The following is a 27,389-nucleotide window of genomic DNA, read 5'->3' as shown; positions in this document are numbered from 1 at the left end:
AATTTAATTAAAACAGTTCTGTGTGACAAAGAGGAGTGGTTTAGTTGTGTTGAGAGACAGTAATAAACAATCACATCCTTTCTCTTCTCCCAACCCACACACTCCTCCTGTCCCCACTTCATCCTCATCCTTAAGATTACTGCTCTTCAGGAGAAGTAACTGAGGGTCTTCACTTTCCCCAGGGGACAGGTTTTGAGATAGAAAACAAATATGAGTGAAGTGGCCAAAGTGTTGGCAGTTGAGGGAAAAACAAAGACTTTGTCCAGTACTGGCATTGTAGTGCCATGTGCTAAGAACAAGCCATTCTTTGGTTATTCCAATTAGTCATTTCAAATAATTCAGACAAAACCTGATCTATATATCAAATCCTATATAGGAATATTACTCAGCCATCAAAAAGAATGATATATTGCCATTTGCAGTGATGGAGCTAGAGTGTATTATGCTAAGTGAAATACGTCAGTCAGAGAAAGACAAATACCATATCATCTCACTCATATGTGGAATTTAAGAAAGAAAACATGAACATATGGGAAGGGGGGAAAGAAAAAAAGGAGACAGGGAAATAAGCTGTGAGGGACTCTTAATGACAGAGAACAAACTCAGGGTTGACGGAGGGAGGTGGGTGGGGGTAGGCTCGATGGGTGATGGGTATTCAAGAGGGCACTTGTGATGAGCACCGGGGTTATGTAAGTGATGGGTCACTGACTTCTACTCCAGAAACGGATATTGCACTATATGTTAACTGACAAAATTTAAATATATAAAAAAAATAGTGTATTGACACAGAATCTATCACACATTGTTGATGGCTGTTCAAGTTGATACAATATCTAGGGAGGTCAGGTCCAAAAGATTTATTACTACTTAATATGAATATATGCTTTCATTCAGCAATTCTACCTCAAGGAATTGATCAAAAATATATGTGTACACATACATAAAGATGAAATAATTCATTGCAACATTGTTCGTACTAGCAAAAGACTGGAAACAATCTAAATATTCATTAACAGACTATTTCAGTAAATAGTGCATCTATAAAAAATTTAAAAATAAAATAATTCGGGTAAACATAATGGCATTTTCCTAAAGAAAAATTTGTTTTGGATTTCCTGGGTAATTATTCCAATTGCTTATTGCTCCTATAGGAAAAATAAGATTATTAAATCATCATCCTTATTTCCATGGCTAATTTGAGGTCAGAGTCTTTGGGGTTTTTGATGGAATCTATTTTGACGTAGGCTTTTGCCTTCTTGAAAGAGGGCCGGACGTGTCTCTGTCCCCCCAGTACACAGAAAGTGTGTTTTGACGCCTGGATTCACTTATAAAAAAGATCTTACTGTACTACTCACCTTTTCTAGTTGCCTCTACCATTTAAAATTTACCCAGTAGCGTTTTACTTAGGTTTTTTTTTTTAATACTTCAGAAAGTTATTTAAAATGTTGAGGTACATTGAAGTATCGTTTAAGCACTTAACATAAAATTGAGTGTTTATGATTTTCCAGTTCCCAGCCCCCCTCCTCCCATCACCTGTCCCCTGCCCCCACCTCCCCAGAAGACTGCTTCTAGTGTCATAAACTTGTCCTTCATTTCACCTTCGAGGCCCCCTCATCAGTACTCTGGCTGTCTGGGCGCCATATCCGGAGACACCCTGTGCCGAGTGATAAGCTCTTCTACCAGCTTTCCTACATGGTTGAGAAGGATGTTTTCTCAACTTTATTTCTGTTTTTTTCATGGCCACCCAAATTCTCCCTCTCCGTTTTTTCTTCTAATCCGAATTCTCTGGTAGTGACCGTGCGCATTTCTTTCAGATGGAGATTACTTTACCTTTACCAGACACGAACCCATTGGAGTGTGTGGACAGATCATCCCGGTGAGTGAATCTCCTCACGCCTCCTATTTATTTTCATTGGAACCAGTTCTCTTAAAGGTACTTAAAACATGAACCTCAGCGAGGTATGCTTTCCATTACTTGGGGGGGCGGATTGAGCTCATGTTGTTGACATATCTTTAACAGCCTCCCCGCAAATGCTTATTTGAACAGGTTAATAGGGTTTCGGCTCCGTTACCAGGAGTTGAGTTCTCAAGCCATGGAATTCTCATGATTAAAATAAGCAAAGCCCAGTGTATTAATAACCTGCCCTTGCTTATGGATGTCCGTTCCGCTTATGGAAAATTAATGCTTTGTTATATTTGCTTGTTTATTTTTTAGAACTATGACTCACCATCTTTCCAGGCATATTGTTTTATATGGTCTTTTAATCCATTCTTTCCCACTGTTTCTTTTCACAAGAATCTAGATAGAAGAGTCTACAGAAGACACAGCAGTACAACTAACGTCATGGTCATAATTGAAACCATGCCGGGCTGTTGTATGTCTTGTAAAGGGAAATAGATGTAGTGCTTAGTGTTTGGATTGGAACATTAAACATTGTCTTTTTTTTCCCCCCTCTCTCATACACAGCCTTGGCACTGTCTAAAACATCATCGAATCTTCCAGCAGTACTAGCTAATCACTCTGGCAGGGATTTCAGGGGCGGCTCAAATTAAACTCTTACGGTAGAGGCAAGAAGTGCGCTCTTTCCAAAATATAGGAGAAAGTCATCTTTGGCTTTGGGAAGGGGCAAAGAATTTTGACAGGTATTAGTATTTTCTTAAGTGATTGGCAAGCTGTGGGTTTCTGTGAAATTTACTAGAGAATGAAACAGAAAATGAGAGGTTGGGTTATGTTCTCCTGCTCCTAACCCACCTAGGGAGGTCCCACTTGGACCAGGCCAGGGTGAGGCCCGTCACCTTCATCGCAGGAACTCAGACCTGCTCTTCTCGCCCTTCCCCAGAGGCAAGCTCGGAGCTCCAGCTTTCACTGACAGCACAAGAGCCACTTGTCAGGCAACTCCGGCTCAATTACCGCACTCCAAGATTTATATACTGTAGATGGAATTAAAACATCACTGTGGACTCCCAAGTTTATAAACAACTAAGGGGAAAAGAAATTGGGTGTTTGGTGAAGGCAAGACACTTGTATATTTTTGCAAGCTTGCCAGGGCCAGTGAGAATCTTTCAAGGGTGGCAGCTGAGATGCTTCAGGCAGAAACACATTGTGGTCAAGGGCTGAAGCCAGGGGACCAGGATTTCTGTTTTCTTTCTTAATGAAATTATCAATGACACCTGATAGGACTGAGGTTCATCCCTGTGCTTATGTGACAACACAAGCTCAATATCGTTTTTAGAATCAGCTTAACTTAGGCCCCGAATTCAGACACTCCTCTACATTTCTCAGCTTCCCATTAGTTTATTTTGCAATGGAAAGGAAGCAAATGAAAATGTTTGCGTCCTCATCAGTCGATGCAGTTTCTCTTTCGTCTTCGTGTGCTTTGTGACAATACGTGTACGTAAAGAAAAGGCACTCCCTTGAAGTACACGTTGACTTAACAGCCAGAGTTTTCTTTTCCAGCTCTTCCACGCTGAAGAGCTCTCTCAAACCCGTCTGAAACTCCTGGTGCAAAATCACGAAGGCAAGAACAAGTTTTCATACACAACAACTTACTGGAACCAAAGTCTAATTTCAAAAACCTATAAAATGTCAACAGTGAAAAACCAAACCAAAACAAAGAAAAAACAGAGACTCCCTTTTCACCCTGAGATCTCCTTTGGTGGGTGGTTGCGATATAGTAATTTGCTGAACCGAGAGAAGAGGAGAGATTTTCAAGGCCAGTCCTCTCTTCTCTTCTTAATGAAGTAATTAAAATATCCAAACATCCCTACTCTGTGGCGGACAAGATTTATGTTGAGGACTCGTCTGAGAAATCTGAGCAGGCACAGCTTGAAAACAAAGTCGTAGAGGAATATTTTTTCATTTATCAACCTTGAGTTTTTTCCTTTCAGTGGAACTTCCCCCTGCTGATGTTTGCTTGGAAAATTGCTCCAGCTCTTTGCTGCGGCAATACGGTAGTTATTAAACCGGCCGAACAAACACCGCTCAGCGCGCTCCACATGGGAGCCCTCATCAAGGAGGTAAGGGAAACTCACTTGAGGAGTGGCTCCCACTCGCCTAGCCGTTGGGGCCTACTGGAGCATATCCGCTTTACTGTGCTTCATCAGCTTTCACAAGCCACATTTCCTCCAATTCTGTTTTGTTAGGCTGGCTTTCCGCCGGGAGTCATCAATATTTTGCCAGGATACGGGCCAACGGCTGGGGCAGCAATAGCTTCTCACATTGGCATAGACAAGATTGCGTTCACAGGGTCAACTGAGGTAGGTACCCGAGAAGCCGTGGGTTGGGGAACAGTCCTGCAAAGGAGTAGAGGATTTGAAAGAAAACAGAATGTGTTATCTATAGGCGGGACGCCGAAAGAGCAGTGAGTACCCAAGCTCTCAAACGGTGGCAAAGGTGTCATATAGCTAGAACACTCGCGAATGTCAAAGTCAAGTTGTGCGTTGACCTTTCGATGGTGCAGATCTTGGAGTGTTTTTCGTGATGCCATCTGTGGAAAACCTGTCCCAGAAAACAAAACAAAACAAAACAACACCCTATTGTAGTTTGAAATAAAAGGAACACTTCCCAGAGGCAAAAAGAAACAAACAAACAAAATCTATCCCAGAAGCTGGGGTTCTAAACACTTTTCTGAGTCAAGGACTTTAATGGCAGAAGCAGGTTAAGAAGCTGGAAATCCAAACTAATCTCTAGTAGAGATTAAAATGGAAACACAGCTCTGTCTCCCCGCGATTTCACCAGACCCTGTGGATGTAGTTGGCATCTAACTATGCCCATGGGCCACAAGGGATGAGAAAGAGCGGGGGCAGCAGACTTTTCCGGGAGAAGGCCAGTGAGTAAATCCTGGAGACCTTGCAGCTCCTACTGTTTCTGCAGCGACTACTGCACTCTGACCTTGTGGAGCAGGAAGCGGCAGCCGTAGGTAATGTGCGGGCTGAGCACGGCTGCAGGCCCATCAGACTTTGTTTATAGACACTGAGATTCGAATTTCATATAATTTTTACACATCCCAAAATATTACTGGTCTTCCCCCACCCCAATCATTTAAAAATACAATAATGGTTTTTAGTTTGCAGGCCATACTAAAATAGACAGTAGGCCAAATTCGGCTCATGGGCCACAGTTTATTAACCCTTGATAAAGAGTCACAAGTCTGCCTAGAAAGATCTCTCCTGAAATGTTACTCTACATGTCTCGGATTCAGGTAACAGAGATGATTTTAAAAAAGAGTCTGATTCATAGTTTTAAGTAGAACTTGCCAGATGACCTCCCCTTTGAACGAAGGATGTTTGCAGATCTAGAACAGTGCTGCCTCACAGAAAATCCGTGAGCAACACTTGTAATTTAAAATTTGCTATTAGCCACATTAAAAATGTTTTAAAACAAGTGACATTAATTTTAACAATACATTTTATTTAATCCAGTATTGCCAAAATAATATTTCAGCGCAGGGTCAAAATAACAAGTCATGGTCATAGTATTTTGCATTCTCTTCTCAACACGAAGTCTTTGAAATCCGGCGTGTAGTCTGCCTTTACAGCGCATGTCAACGCAGACCAGCCCCTGGTGAGTCTCTGCGGCCGCACATGCTAGACATGCCCACACCGGACGGCGCGGGCGGAAGGGCTTGACTGTATCAGCAGATGCAATTAATGATACTGGGTTAAATGGACTCATGTTAAAAAGTTTCAGAAGAGATTGGTTAATAAACCTGAGTGTTAATTTATAGTTAGAGATTCTAGAGTGTTAGGTTTATAAAGAGTTAATCTTGTTTCCAAACCTCTTATTCTAGTCGTACTTGTTATAATAATTTGCAGTTTTAATGAAATCTATAAACCAAAATGTGGGTGTGAAAGGAAATCATAGCTCCTATTTGAACTAAGTCTAGCACTTTGAAAAGATTTGCTAAGGACTAGATGCCTTAAAAACTGCAATCAACGAGGAGTGGGCAAGACAATTGTAAGAACTTGGGGCAAAACATAAACCTAGACACAATGTGCACCCGGCTCGCTTTATAAATATTTTTAAGTCTTCACTCCACTTTAAAGAAACTGCAACCAGAAATCTTAAACAGTATTTTAGGGGGTTTCATCAGAAAGGAAAGGTAAACCCATAATTAAAGAAAAGTCCTTGGTTCCATATCCAAAGACTAGAGAATGAATGTTCATATTTTTTAAATTAAAATGAAATCTCTAAGGCTATTTCCCTGCTTTAACCTTTTTTTAAATTAACCAGTCATGGGGAGCCTGGATGGTTCAGTCAGTTGAGCGTTCGACTCTTGATTTCTGCTCAGGCCATGATCTCAGGGTCGTGAGATTGAGCCCTGCGTCCGGCTCCACACTAGGCATGGAGCCTGCTTAAGATTTTCTCTCTCTCTCCCCCTCTGCCCTCCCCCAACTTGCGTGCATGCTCTCTTTCTTTCTCTCTCAAAAATAAGTAAATCCGTTAACTAACCAGTCAGTGGTCCACATTGAGCCAGTTAAGGGCTTTCTACCGTGTAATATTTTTTTAAATAAAAATGAGATCGTAATATATAAAATGAGATACTAGCACCTTACGTGTCAGTACTTACAGATCTCCTTCATTCATTTTCATAGCTGAATAGCATACTCTTGCATCAGTGTGTCATGGTTCAATTAAACCTTACTAATGTGTGCACCTGGGTGGCTCAGTCGGTTAAGCTTCTGCCTTCGGCTCAGGTTGTGATCCCAGGGTCCTGGGATCGAACCCCACATTGAGCCCCGCATTGGGGTCCCTGCTCTGTGGGGACTCTGCTTCTCCCTCTCTCTCTGCCTGCTGCTCCCCCTGCTTGTGCTCTCTCTGTCAAATAAATAAATAAACTCTTTAAAAAAAAATAAAAGATAAAACCTCACTAATGTACACTTCAGGGTTTGGGGAGTTTTTTTTTCACTTTTTCCCCCTATGACACAGACTACCGAAATGAAAATCTTCAGAGATCTAAGATAAATTTTGTTTATATACATATTAGACATTCTGCTAGATGCAGTTTAGAAGTGGAATTATAAAAAGGATGTTTATGTTTTAATTTGCTTATTACCAAGAATGCGTTAGAGTGATGATTTCATTCATAAAGTCTCTTTATGTATTAAGTATGTTAATCTTTTGTTCCTTGGAGGATTTGCAGATATTCTCCGTTCTTTGCTTTTTAACTTTTTAAAGAATAGAATTGTTTGCCATGCACAAGTTTTAAATTTGTATGTAGTCTTTTCTTTCATTCTTTTCATGGCCTCTGGGTTTCCCGTGATATTTAAAGAAACCCCTCTAAGATGATGCAGATGGTCCTTAACATTGTCTTTCTGTACCTTCCTAGTTTTGTTCTTAAGTCTTTAATCTGGTTTGAATTTATGTGCATGTGTAATGAAAGGTGAGACCTAAGTTTATTTCTAATTTATTTTTAAGTTTTTATTTAAATTCCAGTTAGTTAACATACACTGTAATATTAGTTTCTTGTTGTACAATGTAGTGATTCAGCACTTCCACACATCACCCTGTGCTCATGACAACAAGTGCCCTCCGTCATCCCCATCACTTATGCCACCCAGCCCCCTACCCACCTCCCCTCTGGTGACCATCCGTTTGTTCTCTGCAGTTAAGAGTCTGTTTCTTGATTTTCCTCTCTCTCTCTTTCCCCCCCTCCCCCGTTTGCTTGTTTGTTTTGTTTCTTAAATTCCATACAAGAGTGAAATCATATGGTATTTGTCTTTCTCTGACTCATTTCACTTAGCATAGTAAACTCTAGCTCCACCCACATCACTGCAAATGGCAAGATTTCATTCTTCTTATGGCTAAGTACTATTCCATTGTATATATGTATACACCACATCTTTTTTTATCCATTCATCTATTGATGGACACTTGGGCTGCTTCCAGAGTTTGGCTATTATAGATAATGTTGCTATGAACATCGGGGTGCATGTATCCCTTCAAATCAGTATTTTTGTATTCTGTGGGTAAATCCCTAGGAGTGAAATTGCTGGCTTGTCGTGTAGTTTATTTTTAACATTTTGAGGAACCTCCATACTGTTTTCCAGAGTGGCTGCAACAGTTTGTATTTCCACCAACAGTGCAGGAGGGTTCCCCTTTCTCCACATCCTCACCAACACCTGTTGTTTTCTATGTTGTTGATTTTAGCCATTCTGACTGGTGTGAGGTGGTATCTCACTGTAGTTTTGATTTGTATTTCCCTGATGACCAGTGATGCTAAGTTTATTTTTTTTATAAGTGAGTGTTCAGTTACTCAAACACCATTTATTAAACTATCCTTTTGCAGCTAATTCGAATACATTAACTTTATATGATAAATTTCCATATATACATGTTTCTGTTTTAGGACTCTCAATTTTATTTGTCTGTTCTTTCACTAGTATCAGATTGCTTCAATTACTAAGTTTTATTTATTTATTTTTCTTTCCTTTTATTTTTAAGATTGTATTTATTTATTTATTTATTTATTTTAAATATTTTTTATTATACTATGTTAGTCACCATACAGTACATCCCTGGTTTCTGATGTAAAGTTCGATGACTCATTAGTTGCGTATAACACCCAGTGCACCATGCTATACGTGCACTCCTTACTACCCGTCACCGGTCTATCCCATTCCCCCACCCCCCTCCCCTCTGGAGCCCTCAGTTTGTTTCTCAGAGTCCATAGTCTCTCATGCTTCATTCCCCCTTCTGATTACCCCCCCTTTCTTTATCCCTTTCTTCCCCTACCGATCTTCCTAGTTCTTATGTTCCATAGATGAGAGAAATCATATGATAATTGTCTTTCTCTGCTTGACTTATTTCACTTAGCATTATCTCCTCCAGTGCCGTCCATGTTGCAGCAAATGTTGAGAATTCGTTCTTTCTGATAGCTGAGTAATATTCCATTGTATATATGGACCACAGCTTCTTAATCCAGTCATCTGTTGAAGGGCATCTTTAAAAGGTGTTGCAATAGGGGTCTCTGGGTGGCTCACTTGGTTTAGTGTCCGACTCTTGGTTTCAGCTCAGGTCATGATCTCAGGGTTGTGGGATCCAGCCCCACCTTGGGCTCCCCACTCAGTGGACAGTTCTGCTTCCCCTCTCTCTTTCCCCCTGCCATTCCCCCCATTCGTGTGCTCTCTCTCTCCAATAAATAAATCTTTAAAAAAAGATGTTGCAGTACGGCAGGCAAGACACCCTCTTATTTGGTTTTTCAAAACTTTTAAGCTATTCTTGCCCATTCTTTCAGATAAAATTTCAAATTGATTTTCTAAACACTTTGCCTTCCTCCCAAAAACTCGCATTGGAATTTTGATTGGTGTTACATTATCTGCCTGTACTAAATTGAGGGTGAGGGCTTTCTAGAAGTACAAGACTGACTTCTCATCTAGGAGCACCACACAGATCTCTTCGTTTACGTGTCAGTCACATAGGGTTTTGAAGTCACAATGTCATGTATTGGCAAGTTATATTGATGCATGACCAGTCTTTCAGGCTGGACAAGAAGTGGCGTAGCGAGGGGCACCTGGCTCGGTTACGCATCTGCCTCTGGGTCAGGTCGTGACCCCAGGGTCCTGGGATGGAGTCCCACACTGAGCTTGAGCTCCCTGCTCAGCAGGGAGTCTGCTTCTCCCTCCCCCTGCCCCTTCCCACCCCCTGCTATGTGCGCGCGCTCTCTCTCTCAAATAAATAAATAAAATCTTAAAAAAAAAATGAAGTGGCGTAGTGAATCGGTAAGAACATAAGCACTTTTTTTCTGGGCTGCTTGGGTTCAAATCTCTGTCTTGCCATTTTTTCAACTTTTTAAAATATTTCATTGAAGTATAATGCACATTCAATGAAATACGTAATACCAGATGTACACAAAATTACGTACATAGTCATTGCCCAGATAAGGACACAGAACACTTCCAAACCCTAAGAAGATGTTTCATGTCTTTTGTGGGTAATACCCTTGACCCCAGGCAACCACTGATCCTTTTTCTATTTTTGCTTATGCTAGACTTTTATATAAATGGAGTAATGCAACATGTACTCTCTCGTGTTGGTTTTTTATTGTTGTTTTTGTTGTTATTTAATGTTAAAGAATTATTGATGTGATTGCGTGTAAATGTCCCATCCTGATTTTTGTTTTCTACTTGTCCCATCTGTTTTTTTGTTCCTTCCTCCCTTTTCTGCCTTCTTTTGGGCTGAAGTGAGTACTCCATTTTAACTTTTATTTTGGGTTATTAGCTCTTCCTCTTTTTAAAGTGGCAGCTTTAGTAATTACAATATGCATCTCAATCACAGTCTATCATTAAATAGTGTCGTTACTTCATATGTAATATAATGACGTACAACAGAATTCTTCCACTTTCCTTTCCATCCTTTATGCTGTTGCCTTGTCATTTACTCCTGTGTATATTATATATTCTTTTTGGTAAGTCAACTATCTATGTAAAAATTTTAATGTGAGAAAGCAATTATTTTGCATTTACTCACAAACTTGCCATTACTGGCCCTCTTCTTTTTTTGGTGTAGACCCAGGTGTCTTTCGGATACCGTTTTCCCTGTGTTACTGTCTTTCTTGAAACATTTCTTAGACTGCAGGTTGTTAGTGGCAAACTCTTTTGGCTTTTGTCTGCAAATGTCTTTATTTTGTTTTCTTTTTTTTTTATGACTTTCTTCTGAATACAGAATTCTGATTTGGCAGTTTTTATTTTGTTTTATTTTACTTTATAAAGACGTCATTCTGTTGTTTCCTGACTTGTACTGTTTCTGATGAGAACTTAGCAGTCATTATTTTTGTTTTACTGCATGTAATGTTTTTTCTCTGGACGCTTTGAAGATATTCTCTTTTCACTAATTTGATTCTTATGTGCTTTGGTATAGTGTTCTTTGCTTTGTTTTTTTCCTAATTGAGTTTCATTGAAAATTTTTGGATCTATGAATTTACAGCTGGATCTGTAAGTTTATAGTTTTCATCAAATTTTGAAAACTTCAACCATTATTTTTTCAAATATATATTTATTTATTTATTTTCTTTAAATATATATATATATACATACACACATATATAGTTGTTTGTTGTATAATTGTATGTATAGTTTGTTTGTTTGTTTGTTTGTTTTCATGTCCATTAATTTTGGAAAGGCTTGTTACCACGTGGATTTTGTTGTCTTCCTTTAAAGAGTGCTGGGTTGGTTTGTTTTTGACTCATGGTTAAGTCACTTGCAGGACAGCTTGACCCTTTTGACCCTGACTTTCAAGCTTTGTTGGGACTAGTTTATTTTTTACTAAATACTAAAATATACTAAGATTGCTAAGATCCTTCTGGAGCTTCCGCAGCACGCTCTCGGTGTTGAACCAGGTCTTTCCACTCTGGTTGGTCCAAACTCAAAGGTCTCCCCTCCCTGTATGAGCTCCGGGGATTAGCAGCATACAGATGACCCGGTCTTTGTTTTTTATCCAGGCTCGTGGAGTCTCACCCTATGTAGTCCCCGCTTAGCATTCAGCCAAAGACTCAGGGGGACCCCCATGCCAATTTCTGGACCTCATTCTCTCCCTCTGGTAGTAAGTCCCTCACCTTTTAGCCACCTCAGCCTCTGTAAACTCTAATCATTTTCATCAATTTAGTGAGACCACCCTGTTCTACTTTGGTCTCCCCATCCCATGCTGCAGTGGAGAAAGTCTTTTGGCAAAGAGGTCTTCCCTTATTCGTTTCTCTTACCTCTAGGATCACAGTCCCATACTGCCCGCTGGCCAGTTTGAAGGAAGCAGTTGCACATACTTTTCTGGTTGTTTACAGTGGGAAGACAAGTCCAGGGCCCTTACTCCATTATGACCTAGAAGCAGAAGCCTCTGTGGCCTCTTTTGATTAATTTTGATACTATTCTTTGATTTCTTTCTTAAGATTTCAGGTAGATCATAGTTTGTCCTTGTCCTCATTGCCTCAAGTTGCATAGATCGCTGTCAGTAGGGTTATAAATTTATTTACTTGCTGGTCATATATGCAGATTTTGGGGTGGCATTCTCTTTGGAGTCTATCTTAGGCATTCTTCTCACTACCTCAAGCAATATCTGATGTGTAGTCAACATGCATTATAAATATTTGTTAGCCCCATAAAGGAGGGAGGACTGCATCTGAGGGGGAAAAAGCCTAATCTCAGAGCTAGAAAGTGATGATTACGCAATGCTCAGCACAAGCGTAGCTACCGTCTGCCACCATACAACACTATCACAGTATCATTAAATATCAAGATATTTAAGTTGAAATGAAAACTACCTCATTCAAAGATGACAATATTTAAGAAAAAGATAATTCTCCATCTTAATCCCCCAGTTGCTCATATTCACACTGGGAGAAATGTAGGCCTATCTTCCTCTTCTCTTGGGGGAAAATGAAATGGTATATGGGGACCAATGGGCATCAAGGCCCTGGAGGACAGTAACTCCAGCCACGGGGACCCTTGTGAGCAATATGTTGTACTGGCAGAGAATCAGCGAATGCTGGAATCCACTCGGTTCTCAGAATCATTTCCCAAGCCTGATGTAAAGGACCAGCATTTTCAAAGAGTTCAATGCGTGTTTTGCTGGGATGTAAAATGAGAGATTAGGTTTCACCGTTTGTCTCCCAAAAGCAAAGGTAGTTTTCATTTTCTGTCATTTCAGACAGCTCTACTTTTAACTGGCATCGAAGCTGCAGAGCTTATAGATTTTATGCTAAATCAGTGTGTATCCTTAGTCTCTTCTGGAAGCGAAAAGCCTTATAGAGATGGGGGAAAAAACCAGCCCTAAGAACCTAAATCACGCCAGCTGAGACATACCGAGAAGTTGGTGTGTGTTTGATTTCTTAATGCCCAAAATACTTGGAGTGAACCAACACTGGACAGCAGATGTTCAGTGACTGCTAAACCAGGAATCCCAGCATTCTAGTGGAAGTATTTCATAGTCAAAGGACACAAAGATGTGCCAGAATTAGATAAAATATTAGGCTTTACCTTATACCTATTTCTCATAAATCATCTTTCTACTCCTTAGATTATATTACTCTCCCCTGTACTGAGGCTGGGTTAGTCTCTATCTGCAAAGCTATCCAGTGCCTTATCATAACCAGAGTTAATCAGTGAGCCAAACCGTTAGTAATGAATCCAGTCAGTCTCATGGTAACAAAGACCTCCTCATAGAATCTTAGGTTAGTTTAGGAATTTTAGAGCTTTAATGTCATTCAGCTTGAGTTACTTTCTTTCAATCCTTTACTGAGAGCCTCTTAAAGGAAAATAAGGTACTACTTTTTTCCTAAATGAAAGTTTGAAAGAACACTGCGTCACAACACCACACTTTGCTTCTTTAAAAAAAGGTGGGGGGGGGGGGCGCCTGGGGGGCACAGCGGTTAAGCGTCTGCCTTCGGCTCAGGCGTGATCCCGGCGTCATGGGATCGAGCCCCACATCAGGCTCCTCCGCTAGGAGCCTGCTTCTTCCTCTCCCACTCCCCCTGCTTGTGTTCCCTCTCTCGCTGGCTGTCTCTATCTCTGTCGAATAAATAAATAAAATCTTTAAAAAAAAAAAAAAGGGGGGGGAGGTTAAAAAAAAAACTCACAGAGGAGATCACTTTTTCAGTAAGAAATTCCAAGCACAGTCTTCAAGTCACACTAAAGGCAATCAAGATTAAATAAGACATGTCAGGGGGCGCCTGGGTGGCACAGCGGTTAAGCGTCTGCCTTCGGCTCAGGGCGTGATCCCGGCGTTATGGGATCGAGCCCCACATCAGGCTCCTCCTCTAGGAGCCTGCTTCTTCCTCTCCCACTCCCCCTGCTTGTGTTCCCTCTCTCACTGGCTGTCTCTATCTCTGTCAAATAAATAAATAAAAAAAAAAAAATTAAAAAAAAATAAAATAAATAAATAAATAAATAAGACATGTCAGATCCATATCAGAAAAGTAGACATAATTTCAACTTCTATTATGGTGGTGGGGTGAATTTGTTCACAGTACATGTGATTATTTTATCCTTCTAGCCTTCGGATGCCTACCTGTAGATAAGGGATGAAGGTATCTAATTCATGGATCTGAAGATATAATAAGCTAATATATGTAATGTGTTTAGGACAGGGCCTGGTTCTTAGTAAAGTCCCAGTAAGTATTAGCTGTCATTGTTTCCTGTTTATTTCTTTTTTTTTTTTTAAGATTTTATTTATTCATTCGACAAAGATAGAGACAGCCAGCGAGAGAGGGAACACAAGCAGGGGGAGTGGGAGAGGAAGAAGCAGGCTCATAGCGGAGGAGCCTGATGTGGGGCTCGATCCCATAACGCCGGGATCACGCCCTGAGCTGAAGGCAGACGCTTAACCGCTGTGCCACCCAGGCGCCCCTGTTTCCTATTTATTTCTAAATGAAATGTATAAAACAATTTATGCTTGGGGAAGTGGGGTAGAATAGAAAGGGGCTGGATTCAACCAACCTGGGATCAAATCCCAAATCTCCTGCTGTGTGACCTTTGGCAAATTAGTTAGTCTTTCTGACCTCTTGTTTCTTCATCTACTAAGACAGCCTGTGAATAACTCCTAATTCCTGCTGTCCTCTGGCAGTTTTACCTTCCATTTGTTTGTTTTAGGGCTTTTATAAATAGTTTACAAATATGTTTGTCTTCTAATGAATGTGGGGGTGTTTCTGTTTGTTTTTGCTACTCTGTTTTACTTTTTTTGAAAGATTGCCCAGGTACTTGCTTGAATAAACTGATTTTATTTTATTTTATTTTTTTATAATAATTTTTTATTATGTTATGTCAGTCACCATACATTGGATAAACGGATTTTAAATCCTTTTTTTTTTTCTTTGAGTGAGATAGGGTACTTGATTTAGAGAGCATGCTAGAAGAGGACACTTGGTGCCTGTTAAGGAACTTGCCTATGATTCCACTATGGCCTAGAGCGGGGCCCCTCCCACAGCCTGTGTTTGCCAGAACCGAATCCTAGAGAGGGAGAATTTCTTTGCAGCAACGTGTAATGTGGTTACCATGTTTTCCAGTAGTTCTTCAAGGACTCCTTCACCTGCAAGGATTGGGGGAGGGGGCCGGAGGGGCTTGTTTAAATGCAGATTCCTGAGCACCACCCAGGAGCCTCTAAGAACAACTGGAAATGAGGTCCAGGAATTCTCATTTTAATGAGCTTTTCTAGTAATTCTTATGTTCACTAACTTTAATCACTAGTTTATATAGCATTTGACTGGTTGGGTCATACCCCAAAACATGTTCTTAGACCCTTCGAAGAAAACAACTACAGCTCTGAGTTCGCTAACCTGTCACTCACAGTGTCAGCTCTGTCTGTAAGTTCATTCCAGGGATTGTATCTCTTCCAAGCACCAGAAGGGGAAAAAGTGAATTCAAAATCAGTTTAGCACAGCAAGCACGTCCAAAGCATTCCCTTCATCCTTCATAATTTCTCCAAAGAGAAACAGCAAAAAGGGCTGTATTTATTTAGAAGTTTACAAACTTTCCCAAAACCTCACACATACTACCGAACTGTACTGTATTGGTAATCAGGGAGAACCCTGACGGACTACAGGGGAGCTCACTGCCACAGGGCCAGAGTTCCTGGGTGATTATATTTCTCTGAAGAAGCAGACACTCACACAGTGCACCTGTAAAGTGCTAAGACTTTTCTCATTTCCATAAGCTACGCCTCCGGAACAAGGACCATAGCAAGACCTCTGTCACTTCTCAGTCTGTGTGTAGCTAATGACATTTCTCTCCTTCCTGCTCCCCAGAACCTGGAGCAGCCCCAGAGCCCCGAAGGGCCCAGACGGGCTTGCCAGCTGCCCAAGAGAGAGGACTCGGATAATCTTAGAACACAGAGTCCCCTTTCATCCGGTAAACACTGGGACTCCCTACGGTGGGCCAGGCCCTGATAAAGATGCCCTTAAGTCACTTCTTGTTTTACAAACGACCTTGGGGTTCCCCAGCACACGGAGCCTAAGATCACCCGAGTTCTTCACAAGCTTCCTCCTCCCTCTCTTCGCCAGTTCTTCTGTGCTTCAGGCCTGGTCTCCAGAGGGTTCTCCGGGCTCAGCACAGCTGCAAGCTCATGGCATCATCGCGTGCCCCCTGCAGAGGCTGTTCAAGGGAGCCCAGAGAATCAGCTGATGAATTCATAGAAAATTTTACGCTCCAGGCTTAGCTGGTCAGATTTTCTTCTTACGAGCAATTTTGTTGCCCTTCTCTGCATAAAAGCACTATCCCTAAGCGAAGAAGGTACAAGGTTCATTTCAGTCATTACTGTTGGTTTCCGAACTTGGAAATTAACCACCATTTCCGGCTCCAACTCTTCGTCCTATAAGACCATCAGTGCAAAAGATTTTTCACCTGGCCTAACTTAATTGTCCGTTTAATGTTTAATTTATCAGTATGAAATAATAAATGAGGGAGTCAACACAGTAGGTCACTTAGAATATTTCCTTGAAATAGCTCGCTGTAATTATTGGCCTCTTTTCTGAGCTGTGACTTCTGCTTTCTAACTGCAGAGTGGACACCTCTACCTGGATGTCCAGACTCCTCCAGGTCACAGACAGGTCGGTTCATGACCTGGCCCTGCGCCTTCCCCTTTCTCCAGCCTTCCCAGACCGCTCGCAAAGCCCCACCTGTGCCATGCCTTTCGGTTCCGTGACCTTGCCCATGCTGCTTCTGCTGTCGGAGCGCCCTGCTCTCCGTTCCCTGCCCGTGAGCCCTGAGCGCCGTGGTTCTGTTCTGCCGTCCACGCAGGTAGATGAGAACTGGGCTACTGCTCTACTGAGTGTGGTGCTTCATTCTTACGGAGACCGGTTATCTCACATGTTGCCCTTTTTCTAGTTCTAATCATAATTCCTTCTTTTGTCCTCTGATCTGTTCTTTCTTTTCACCACCTTTGGCTTTCCTGTAAAGTTTTTTTTTTTTCTCGTCACTTCTCTGTCCCTGTCAAGCTCAAATTATCTTAAAATTTAATTGATTTATTACTAATGCATTTGGCTTTAATTAAAACCATCAAATCATATTTTAAATAGTCAAGTAGATTCAATATCATCTCCCCATCAACAGTCCACAAAGGACAACAAGCAGAGGTAAGGCATAATTGCTCTAATGAAGTAACACTTTCATTGTTTAATGGATCTTTCTTGACAGTTTTATTGGGGTGTAATTGATATACAATAAATTGCACATATATATATACAATTTGATATGTCTTGAGGTATGTATCTACCTGTGAATCCCTCACCACGTTCAGATAGCAAATACATCCATCGCCCTCGGAAGTTTCCTGCTGGCCCTTTGTGATCTCTCTCCTCTCTCCCTCCACTCCCTTCCCATTCCCAGGCACTGCTCTGCTTTTTGCCATTACAGACGGTTTGCGTTTTTTGGAATTCCATATAAATAGAAACACACTGTAGATACTCTTCTGTCTGGCTGTTCTTACTCACATAGTGATTCTGAAATCCATCCTTGTTGTGTATCTCAGTAACTCATTGCTTTTTGATGCTGAGCCATATTCCAGTTTATGGATATGTCACATTTTGCTCATCCATTCACCTGTTGGTGGACGTTTAGGCTGTTCCTGGTTTGGAACTACTATCAATAAAAGTTCCTATAAACATTTCATGTGCAAGTCTTTGTCCTTCTGTGTTGTGTGTGTGTATTTCCTTTACGCCTAGAAATGGAATGGCTGGATCATATGGTAGGATTAGAAACTGCCAAACTATTTTCCAAAGTGGTTGTACCATCTTGCATTCCTCCCAGCAGTGTATAAGATTTCCTACTCCCCTACGTCTTCTCCAGCATTTGGTATGGTTGGTCTTTTTAACGTTAGCCATTCTAATAAAGGTATAGTGTTATCTCAACATAGTGGTTTTTTTAAAAAAAAAAAAAATATATATATATATAAAATATATATATATATTTTAAAATTTATATATATATAGAGAGAGAGAGAGAGAGAGAGAGCGCACTTGGGAACTTTTTACTACACACATTACCTTAAAGCTTTTTAAAACTACAAAAGCCCATTTGAAAACATTTTGCTACGAATTTATTTCATAAATATATAATTAATGCCAAATTCCACCTGATTATTCATTCGCTTTCTGAGTCTGTTTTCTATGAAACGGAGAGAGTGACACCTACTTTACGAAGTGGTTGTGAGCATTAAACTAGACAACATCTGCGGGAGATCCTGTTAACACAGTTACCCGGTTACTGCCTTGCAAGTGATTCTTCTGGACTGTGAGTTGAAATCAGACATGGTACATATTAATTGTCCTTAACAGTGTTTGAAATTAGGTAATAATAAGTCCACACCTCATCATGAGATAGATCAACGTAGCATACCCCGTGGCATGATTGAAAGTGAGTTCATTTTCTAGATTGTGGCGCATCCGTTGAGGGTCTTTCCCCCTATTCTTAGGATCCTGTCACCTGTGCATGTGTGTGCATTATATCTAGGTAGCTGATTCTGTGTGGTGTTTCCATTGCACATTTTTTACTTTTGGATTCTGGCCCTTCTCCCTGTAATGTTAGTTTCGGAAGCACAGGAGCCAGAACACCGAGTGCATGCGTATGGATAGCTGTGGTCCTGGAAGAGAGTAAGCACCTGCTTTGCAGATGGAGAACCTGAAAGACAGGCTGTTTCCCATACATCCTGTTTTTATGTTAGGCCCATTTTAAGACTTCAGTTTATTTAAACTAAAACAAAAACAATTCACCCTTTTCTCCCACTCTCCACCCCCTGTCTCTGGCAACCACCAGTTTGGTCTCTGTATCTATGAACTTGTTTAAAAAAAAAAAAAATATATATATATATATATATATATACACACACACATAATATATTTCATTTTGTAATTATACTTTTGTTATATAATATATAATTATAAATTATGTATATAATATATAATATAAATAATATAATAGCAATATAATAATATAATATAGTAATATAAAATAGTAATAGAATATAGAATATAAATATAGAAAATATAATTATATATTTTGTTTAAACTTGTTTTATATATGTAAATATATATAAATATCTGATATTTCTCTAGATAGGCATGCATATATATATGTTTGTATGTATATATGTATATATATACATACACACATGTACAAAATATATTTATTTTAGATTCCACATATAAGAATACTCATACAGTATTTGTCTCTCTCTGATTTATTTCAGTTAAGATAATGCCCTTGAGGTTCATCCATGTTGTCACAGAGGGCAAGATTTAGTATTTTTTATGGCTGAATAATATTCCATTGTTTACTTATAGCCACAATTTCTTTATCCAGTCATCCATTGATGGACACATAGGGGTTTTTTTCCATATCTTGGCTATAGTAATAATGCTGCAGTGAACATTAGGGTGCAGATATATCTTTCCAAATTAATGTTTTTGTTTTCTTCAGGTAAGTGCCCAGAAGTGGGGTTGCTGGATCATATGGTAGTTCTATCTTTAATTTTTTTAGGAACCTCCATACTGTTTTTCATAATGGTTGCACCAATTTATATTCCCTCCAAGAGTGCCTAAGGGTTTCCTTTTCTCTGTGTCCTTGCCAACACTGGTTATTTCTAGTATTTTTGATTCTAGCCATTCTGACAGGTGTGAGGTGATATTTCATGGTGGCTTTGGTTTGCATTTCCCTGCTGATGAGTGATGTTAAGCATCTTTTCATCTGTGTGTTGGTCATCTGTGTGTCTTCTTTAATGAAGTGTGTTTTAATCTTTGTCCATTTTTTACTGTTTTATCAGTGTTTGTTTTATTTATTTTGTTGAATTTTAGAAATTTTTTGTGTATTGTGGATACAAGTCCATTGTGCTTTGCAAGTATTTTTCTCCTAGTCTGTGGCTTATCTTTTCATTCTCTTAACAGTGTCTTTTGCAGAGCAGAAGTTCTTAATTTTCATGACATCCAATTTGTTGATTCATTAATTTTTTAATTTTCTGGATCAGGCTTTCAGTGTCACACCAAAGGAATTTTTGCCCAACTTAACAACACAAAGATTTTCTCTTATATTTCCTTCTAGAAATATATTAGTTGTCTAACATTTAGGTCTGTGATCTGTTTTTGTTTAGTTTTTGTGGGTGTTGTAAGGTGAGGAACTAAGTCCTTTTTAAAAAAAAAATGTTGATAATTAGAGTTCCAGCACTATTTCTTGAAAAGACAGGTTTTTTCCTTCTGAATTGACTTTGTGCCTTTCCCAGACAGCAGTTGTCCATATTTGTATGGGTCTTTTTCTAGATACTGCTCTGTTCCACTGATCCGTGTGTCTCTCCCTTCCCCAATACCACACTATTTTTTTTATTACTGTAACTTTATATAATATAACATAAGAAATTCTTTATCTTAATGGGAGAACATTAAAAACTAAATACGTCATCTTCAAAGAGGCAGATTTTCAATGGAGGGACTTTAAAGAGAGAGAGAGAGAAAGAAGGGAGAATTTGAGAAAGAGAATGAGGTGGAAGATGGCCCTGTGAAGAGTTTTGCTCTTAGGAATACTCAAAACAGTGAGCTAGCTTATTGCACGTGCATAGAGCAAATTTCACTGACTTTTTCTGACCCAGTCTCTATTTAATATCTCTGTCTCTGGAGAGGCTTGCGTTCACTTGGAGAGGAACCACTCTTGTGGCCTCTGGAGTAGCTCTTAGTTTCTTCTCTGGACCGATATCATTGACAGACAATAGAAGACCTGAGGGAGAAGTATTTCTGGCATCTGAAGGCCAACTTATAATGACCCATATGAATGGTGGTGGGTGGAGAATTTTCACAGGCAAATCAAATGACCCCATAATTCCCAAACCTGCTTTCAGCTTGCTCTCATCAGTTTTTTTACTTCTATATCTATCCATTGTCATTTAACTTTGTAGGCTCCTTGGGAAATTGTATAGATTCTTCCAGAGGGAGCATGTCACTTAAATACAGATTTGAACACGGCCCCTGGTCTGATTACCCTAAGGAGAGGGGACTCACGGGGACACCACAGAATGTCTGCAGCAGTAACAAGAAGCTTATTTGACGTGGCTGCTTCACATTTTACTTTAACAAAAGGCCTTTGAAAAACAGTTGCTCAGATTAAAGATAGGATTAATTTCTCCTTCTACAGCTAAATACATAAGCAATGCATGTAAATATTTAATAAGGGGGTTTTAAAGGGCTCTTATAAACACAGAGTCAGTAAACATCCTCAACCAAGTACAGGAAAGCAGTTTGCACTTTGCTGGCGCCGTGTTTTCTTTACTCGGTTAGATGGACAAACCATGATTTCATCATTAGTCAACAAGATAGTAGAGAGACCATCAAAGCAAACTACAGGAGAGTCCAGACTGATCCGTGCCAAACAAATGTTTGTAGCGAACAGCTGTATTAGCACTGATTCCAATTCACGCAGCCGGGGTTCTCCTCTCACTTCCTAAGTGGGAGGAATGTCATGTCACTCGGGGCGGTCGCCCTCGCTGCTGCTGGAGGCAGGAATTGGGGCAGCTCTCTCTCTCTCTCGTAGCCTCCCCGCCTCTTTGTAGGTGGGGGAGGCAGCCTGTTAGAGTTTTAGCTTTTTTTATTTTTTTAAAGCTAATGGGCCTCTTCCTAAGGATGCATGAATCCACGAGTAAGCCATCCAGCACTTGAATACTGTTTGATGTACCAAAGCCACTGGATATACAGGTTTTAAATTCTCTTTTTTTCCTTTTTTTTTTTTTAACATTTTATTTATTTATTCGACAGGATAGAGACAGCCAGCTAGAGAGGGAACACAAGCAGGGGGAGTGGGAGAGGAAGAAGCAGGCTCATAGCAGAGGAGCCTGACGTGGGGCTCGATCCCATAACGCCGGGATCACGCCCTGAGCCAAAGGCAGACGCTTAACCGCTGTGCCACCCAGGCGCCCCTTCCTTTTCTTAACACTTAAATCAAAACTTGAGTACTGCAGAATAAGAAAAAGTCTACTGTGGCCTCTGGTTGCCAGCCGAGATTGTTTATTCATTCTGCAGTGGGTCCCTCTTGGAGCTCACGATGTTAATGAACAGGTCCCAAGATGCCCCGCCCGTTATTTAGTTCACCGGTGAGTGGGAAGGGAGGTGGGTCGTACCGTTGACTTGAGTACTCCAGGAGTCTTCCTATCAAAGTAGACCAAAACATCAAAATCTTGCCTTTTTTAGTTACCTGAAATAGCGAAGGAGGGTCCTATGTAGTTAACGAAAGGATGGCTAAGTGCACCAGACAGCCGATCTGGCTTACCTGTTAGCTGTGGATAGTGTGCTTGGCTGTCGGGATTCTTGGCCTAGCAGAGGGGACCTGATCCCCAGCAGGGCATCTGGAGCAGAGAAGCAGGAAGGGCAGAGAGGAGCTATAGTGGGGCAGGAAGACCCGGGGGCGTGGGACGGGCATTCGGAGTCCAGGCCTCACTCCGCCTCTCCACCGGTGCCCGGCAGCAAGTCATTTCTGGACCTCTCTGAGTCACATTTGTTTCTTCAACTATAAAACGGGGGTAATTCCACCTCACTGAAACAGCCTGAAGATGAAATAAAGTAATGTTTGCGAGAACAAACAGCGCAGAATACGTGTGCAGCAAACAGCAACACTGCACAACTAGAAAGGAGAAGAAATGAATGATTGAAGGTGAGATACAAGTGCAGGAGAAATGCCCTTAAAGGTTCTTGAAATAACCCAGAGTAAAACAATCAGAATCTCTGGAGGGGGAGCGCAGACATAGAAAAAGGTTTTAAGCGCCCCAAGAACTGCGCAGCCAGTGGTAGGTGAAGTCATCCCCCTCATTAAAAAGAGGAAATTTAAGCCAAAGATAAGTACAGGGAAGCCCAAGATTATTCTGGCAGTTGTAGCAAAATACAACTACCTTGGACATAGGCGTCCTGTATTCCAGTCTCTCACTGGTTTCCCTGAAACCCTCATATCACGAGCAGGTGTCATGTTCTGGTGCAGTTGCCCAACAGATCTTCCATATGTATGTCAGACAGACAGACAGACAGACAGAGGGTCTCTCTGCTCACAAATTCGGTCTGGAAGATAGCTATTAAACAAGAACGGGTGACAGTTTTTTTTGAATCAGAGGATCAGACCTGTAGGGAGGGTGGGTCTGGAAAACCAGCTTCACAGAGGAAGTGGCAGAAGTAGGTCTAGAAAAACGAGTTTATCAGGAAGCAAGGGGGAAGAAAGACATTTTAGACAGTTGAAACAGCTTGTGCAAAGACAGAGAGGCATGTGCCAGGAGAGGCGAGTGGTTTCGTGTGGCTGGAGGGACAGCAATGGTGTGACTGGTAGTTAGCGGCCATATTGGTTTTCGTAATCTAAAGTTGACAAAGTTTGGAAATTGCTGTTGCACTGAAATTAAGGGAACTGCTTAAATATCTTCTTGGTCCTTTTACTTTCTGGTGGAAATCTGAACAGATTGATTTGGGCTCTTATTTCTAGATATTTCAGAAAGACAAGAAATATCGAATTATGCATGTTTTCAGCATTCCTGTTTCCATCATAGTCAGCCAGTAAGCACAACAGTGAAAAATAAGAAAGGAGAGGAGGGAAAAAGCATAGAGTCCATCTGTTTGAGGTTTAAGAAATGAAAATATATTCCAAAAAGCAGGCATTTCAACGAGTTTACTGAGACGTTTGTTTGTTTTTAAATGTGTCATATCTCTGAGAAAGAATCCACCCTTATTAAAAGGTGTAATTAACTAATTAATAAAAAAAATATTTCTGAGAAAGAACCTAAGCTAATATGGACAATTCAGTAATTAATAAAAAGAAAAAATTTACCTAACTTCAGAAGCTTTGTTCCTTAAATAAAGAGCAAAGAGCGCATGGGAAGGCCTTTCATGTGTTTTTTTGTTTTTTTGTTTTTGTCCTGTATAACAAATCCTTTCTCTTGCAAAGCACCAAATTGCCTCTCCTCCCCCAGCTACATTGCCGTGAACGTGGTCTGGTCCATTGTGGCTCTTCCAGTGACACTCCTAATACCAATCTTGAAGCCTATTCAAAACGAGGATGGGAGTCAGAGTTGATCTGGGCCAACATTCCTGCTGAGAACTAGCCCAGTTCCATTATGTGGGGGAGCCCCTACTTCGCACGCTTGTGCCTGTCTGGGGTACAGAGTACAGATTCCCTGACTACAGGGAATGCAAAGTTCAGAAACCTCATGGCAGGAACACTACCACTAACTCTTTCATAATGAGCTCTGTGCAGGAAACTTAAAAAAAAAAAAAAATCAGGTTCTGTCATTCGGTGCAGCTGGGTACTTTTATGAAAAGCTCCTTCTGCTCCATAAGCCAGAAGGATGCAAAAGAATTGTGGACAGACTCTCAGAATGAGCAGGGGCTCCAGGAGCCCTGTGTGTCTTTATAAACTCTTCCTACTAACTTGAGTACTGTTGACATTAATAGCGTGGCTTGTGCCTTCTTTCCGCACGTGAAGAAACGGAGGTTCAAGGAGCCTGAGTGGCTTTCCCACACTGCAGTAGGAGTTGGGAGCCACGCCACACTCTGGAGCACCTCGGTCTCTGACTCCCGTGGGCCCACCTGCAGTCCCTAAACGTGAATATGCTTATAATTAGCCAGGTTGTCAGCAATAGGACAGGAGATGGTGCCTGTTTTATCTGAATAGGGCTTGGTTTTATGAATCCATCCCTACTGACTTGACTCTTAACCCCTCACAAGGCCTGTGCGTCTTGCAGCCGCATCGGTCTCTCCATGCTCTTCCACCTTCTAACCAAGCGGCACGTCTCCCCAAGGAACGCCGCTCACCGCTTTCCCGTCTTGGGAGGCCCAGTTAACCCCAGGCCTTGGTGTGGTGCCTGTATTTCATTCTTTCTGAAATGGTCTAACTCCACAGATTGTAATTCTGGAAACCTCTGTATGGGGTTCGTACAAGTAGTATTTTAGGTTAGTTTGCACAGGACCTGTCATATTTGGTAAGCAGATGCGGAGTCAGTTCGCACTTGAGCTCCTTGTTTCTAGACATTACTTTGCCCTATTAAGATCTCCTGCTCTGGAGTCGTACCCGTTCTCCTTTCCATCATCTCTTTCCCCTTCTTGGTAGTGATCATGAGGAGTGCCTGCCGTTTGAGGTCATTCAACCTCTCTCCATTCACAGAGACAATTCGTGAGCACTAGTATATTCTCCAAAGTCCAGTTCTGTGCGTAAGGACCAGCGTGCCCTGACTCCGGCTTACAACCAAGTACTGCAGACCCGAACTCCATCTGCTCAGCTCGAATATGAAATGTGACCTAGGTTTTTCTCCAGGTGGACCTCAGAGCTTCACTTACTGAGCACCTGCGAGGTTTATAAGGCAGTCCTCTCAGCTGCACGTGCCCTCCTGGTACAGGACGGCGGCCAGCCTTGCACCTGGCACAAAGTAGGAGAACCAGGAACATGTGTGGAATTGAAGGGGATCAGTGAACACTGGGCTTTCTCAGTGTCCTGTCCTGGGGCCGCTCCCGATGGGACTGGCTCTCCTGTGGCCTCACACATCCAGTTGTTTCTTGAGGCTGAGCTGCAACTTGACCTTCTTCCAAAGATGAAGAGGAAAGGCATTATTCATCTGAGATTTGCCTTGCAATGTTTAGCACAAATTTGGTTTCTAAGGAAAGGCTGGCAAAGCACTGACACAGGAAAAATTATTCTTCGGTATTCTCTGATGACCATAGACTGAGCAAGGTTTTTGTATAGTTACCGTAGCCATGAAAATAATCACTGGACAACATTCCTAGTGGCAGGGAGTGGGGCTAACAGAAATGTGATGCCAGCCGGGCCAGTACTCCCTTTACCAACCCCAAACAGTTATTTAGTGTCTTACTGTGTATGAAACCTGTGATTTCTCTGTGCTTTTGCTTGTTTCTTAATGTCAGTCTGAAGGCAGAAATGGTGTGTGACCGTCATTTCTATATACAAAAGGTGTGATATTCCTACTCCCTTTGAAATCAGTTTGGAGTTCAGGGACAAGGTTTTGGTGGTGTGTGGCACACTTCCGGGGCTCAGTAAATACAGAAAGGAAGGCAGAAAGGGCAGAAAGTGGAGAGGGAGGGAGGGGCATAGGGGGAGTGACCCACCCTTGTGCCCTGGTGTCCGTCTCCCTGGGGCCTGACAGGCTCTGCCAGCCACCTGCCCGGTAACCTGGTAACGTCCGTTGACTTCCAGCTCTTAAGTTTGGTCATCTTTAAAAAGAAATAGTATCTACTGTGAAGGACTTTTGAGAGACTTAGATGAGCTCATACATGTGAATGTCGGACACAGAACAAACCAGTTTTTTATTATAATTAATAATAAGGTTTTTTATTATAATTAATTATAAGTTCATGAATTCCAGTGATTGCCTCTTTTGAGAAAGCACTTGCCTATTTATCTTCCTGGACTTTAAGATGAGTCACCATCAGTTAATAAGAATTCCTCAGGGCAAAGAGCGCCAAGAACCCAAGAATTCCTTAGGAGAACAGAGGGGCATGGGGGGATAGCCTGGTTGGGGACTCCCCACGACACTGCTGTGCCAGCTGCCCTTGCGTCAGGTTTCCCCTCTCGCTCGAGATCTCAGGCTTCAGTCATAACTTTCACGTGACTGCTGTTCTCTTGCCAGAACAGAGGGCCGGATTCTCCTTTCCGTCATATACATGTATTTTCTTCCTGAAGGAGAGGGAGCAAGTCTGCCTGAGAACAGGGCCTTTGTTAGCCTGTCTTCCCAGGGAGTTTACCTTGAGGTAGAAGACAGACAAGACAAGCTGGCAAGGCGGGAGAGGGGCCATCTGGCTGCTGGGCGGATGCCCTCCCAGTAATCTTTAGGGCCACGTGTTAGTATTTTTTAATGCCTTGGAAACTAATGTTGTCCTGCAAACTGAGAAACTTTAATTCTAGCTCTTTCAGAGACATCACTATCTTTCCCCTACAGGTTTCCTCAGAATGAAAGTATATTTTCTAGATTTTTTCTTTGCCATGAGGGAGAGTAATAACAAAAATATAAAAGCATTTGATCCAGTGAATGAGTAATATTGAAGACCGAGGGAAGTCAGAGCATTTCCCCAGTATTTTCCTGAAGCAAATGATGTGCATAGGCAGTTTGGGGGATGTGGGGGAGACCTGCTTTGGAAAGTCTAGCTCCTTTTACAATCAGCTCCATTTCTCTGCATTGAATGAGGAAGAAGAGGGGCCCCGGCTTCCCCTGCCTGAGTGTAGTTACCGTGTTGGGTACTTTGTGTACCAGTCTGGGTTTTAAGGGCCAAGTACCTTCACTCAGGACAACTGGGTTCTGAGGTAGATAACTTTTTTTAGCCCCATTGACAGAGGAGGGAACTGAGGTGCAGACAAGTTAAATGAATTTCCCAAGGTCAAACAATTGGTAAGTGATAAAATCAGAAAACTTCCAGGCTGCAGAGCTTTTTCTCTCAACCATGACTACACGGCCTGAG

At 41.4% G+C, this 27,389-nt stretch overlaps 1 protein-coding gene across 1 annotated transcript in view; it reads left to right on the top strand.

The window, feature by feature from the left end:
- ALDH1A2 (aldehyde dehydrogenase 1 family member A2) overlaps positions 1-27,389 on the top strand; it is a 95,512-nt gene that overhangs the window by 53,213 nt on the left and 14,910 nt on the right. Inside the window, exons 5-7 of the mRNA XM_026518572.4 lie at positions 1,815-1,876; positions 3,889-4,017; positions 4,144-4,257. Of these exons, the coding sequence (XP_026374357.1) occupies positions 1,815-1,876; positions 3,889-4,017; positions 4,144-4,257 (305 nt within the window). The remainder of the gene's footprint in view (positions 1-1,814; positions 1,877-3,888; positions 4,018-4,143; positions 4,258-27,389) is intronic.

The sequence above is a fragment of the Ursus arctos genome, unplaced genomic scaffold, assembly GCF_023065955.2.
Source record: "Ursus arctos isolate Adak ecotype North America unplaced genomic scaffold, UrsArc2.0 scaffold_36, whole genome shotgun sequence".
NCBI lineage: Eukaryota > Metazoa > Chordata > Mammalia > Carnivora > Ursidae > Ursus > Ursus arctos.
The sequence above is the reverse complement of the archived record's forward strand: the minus strand, read 5'-3'. Positions and strand labels throughout refer to the sequence as shown.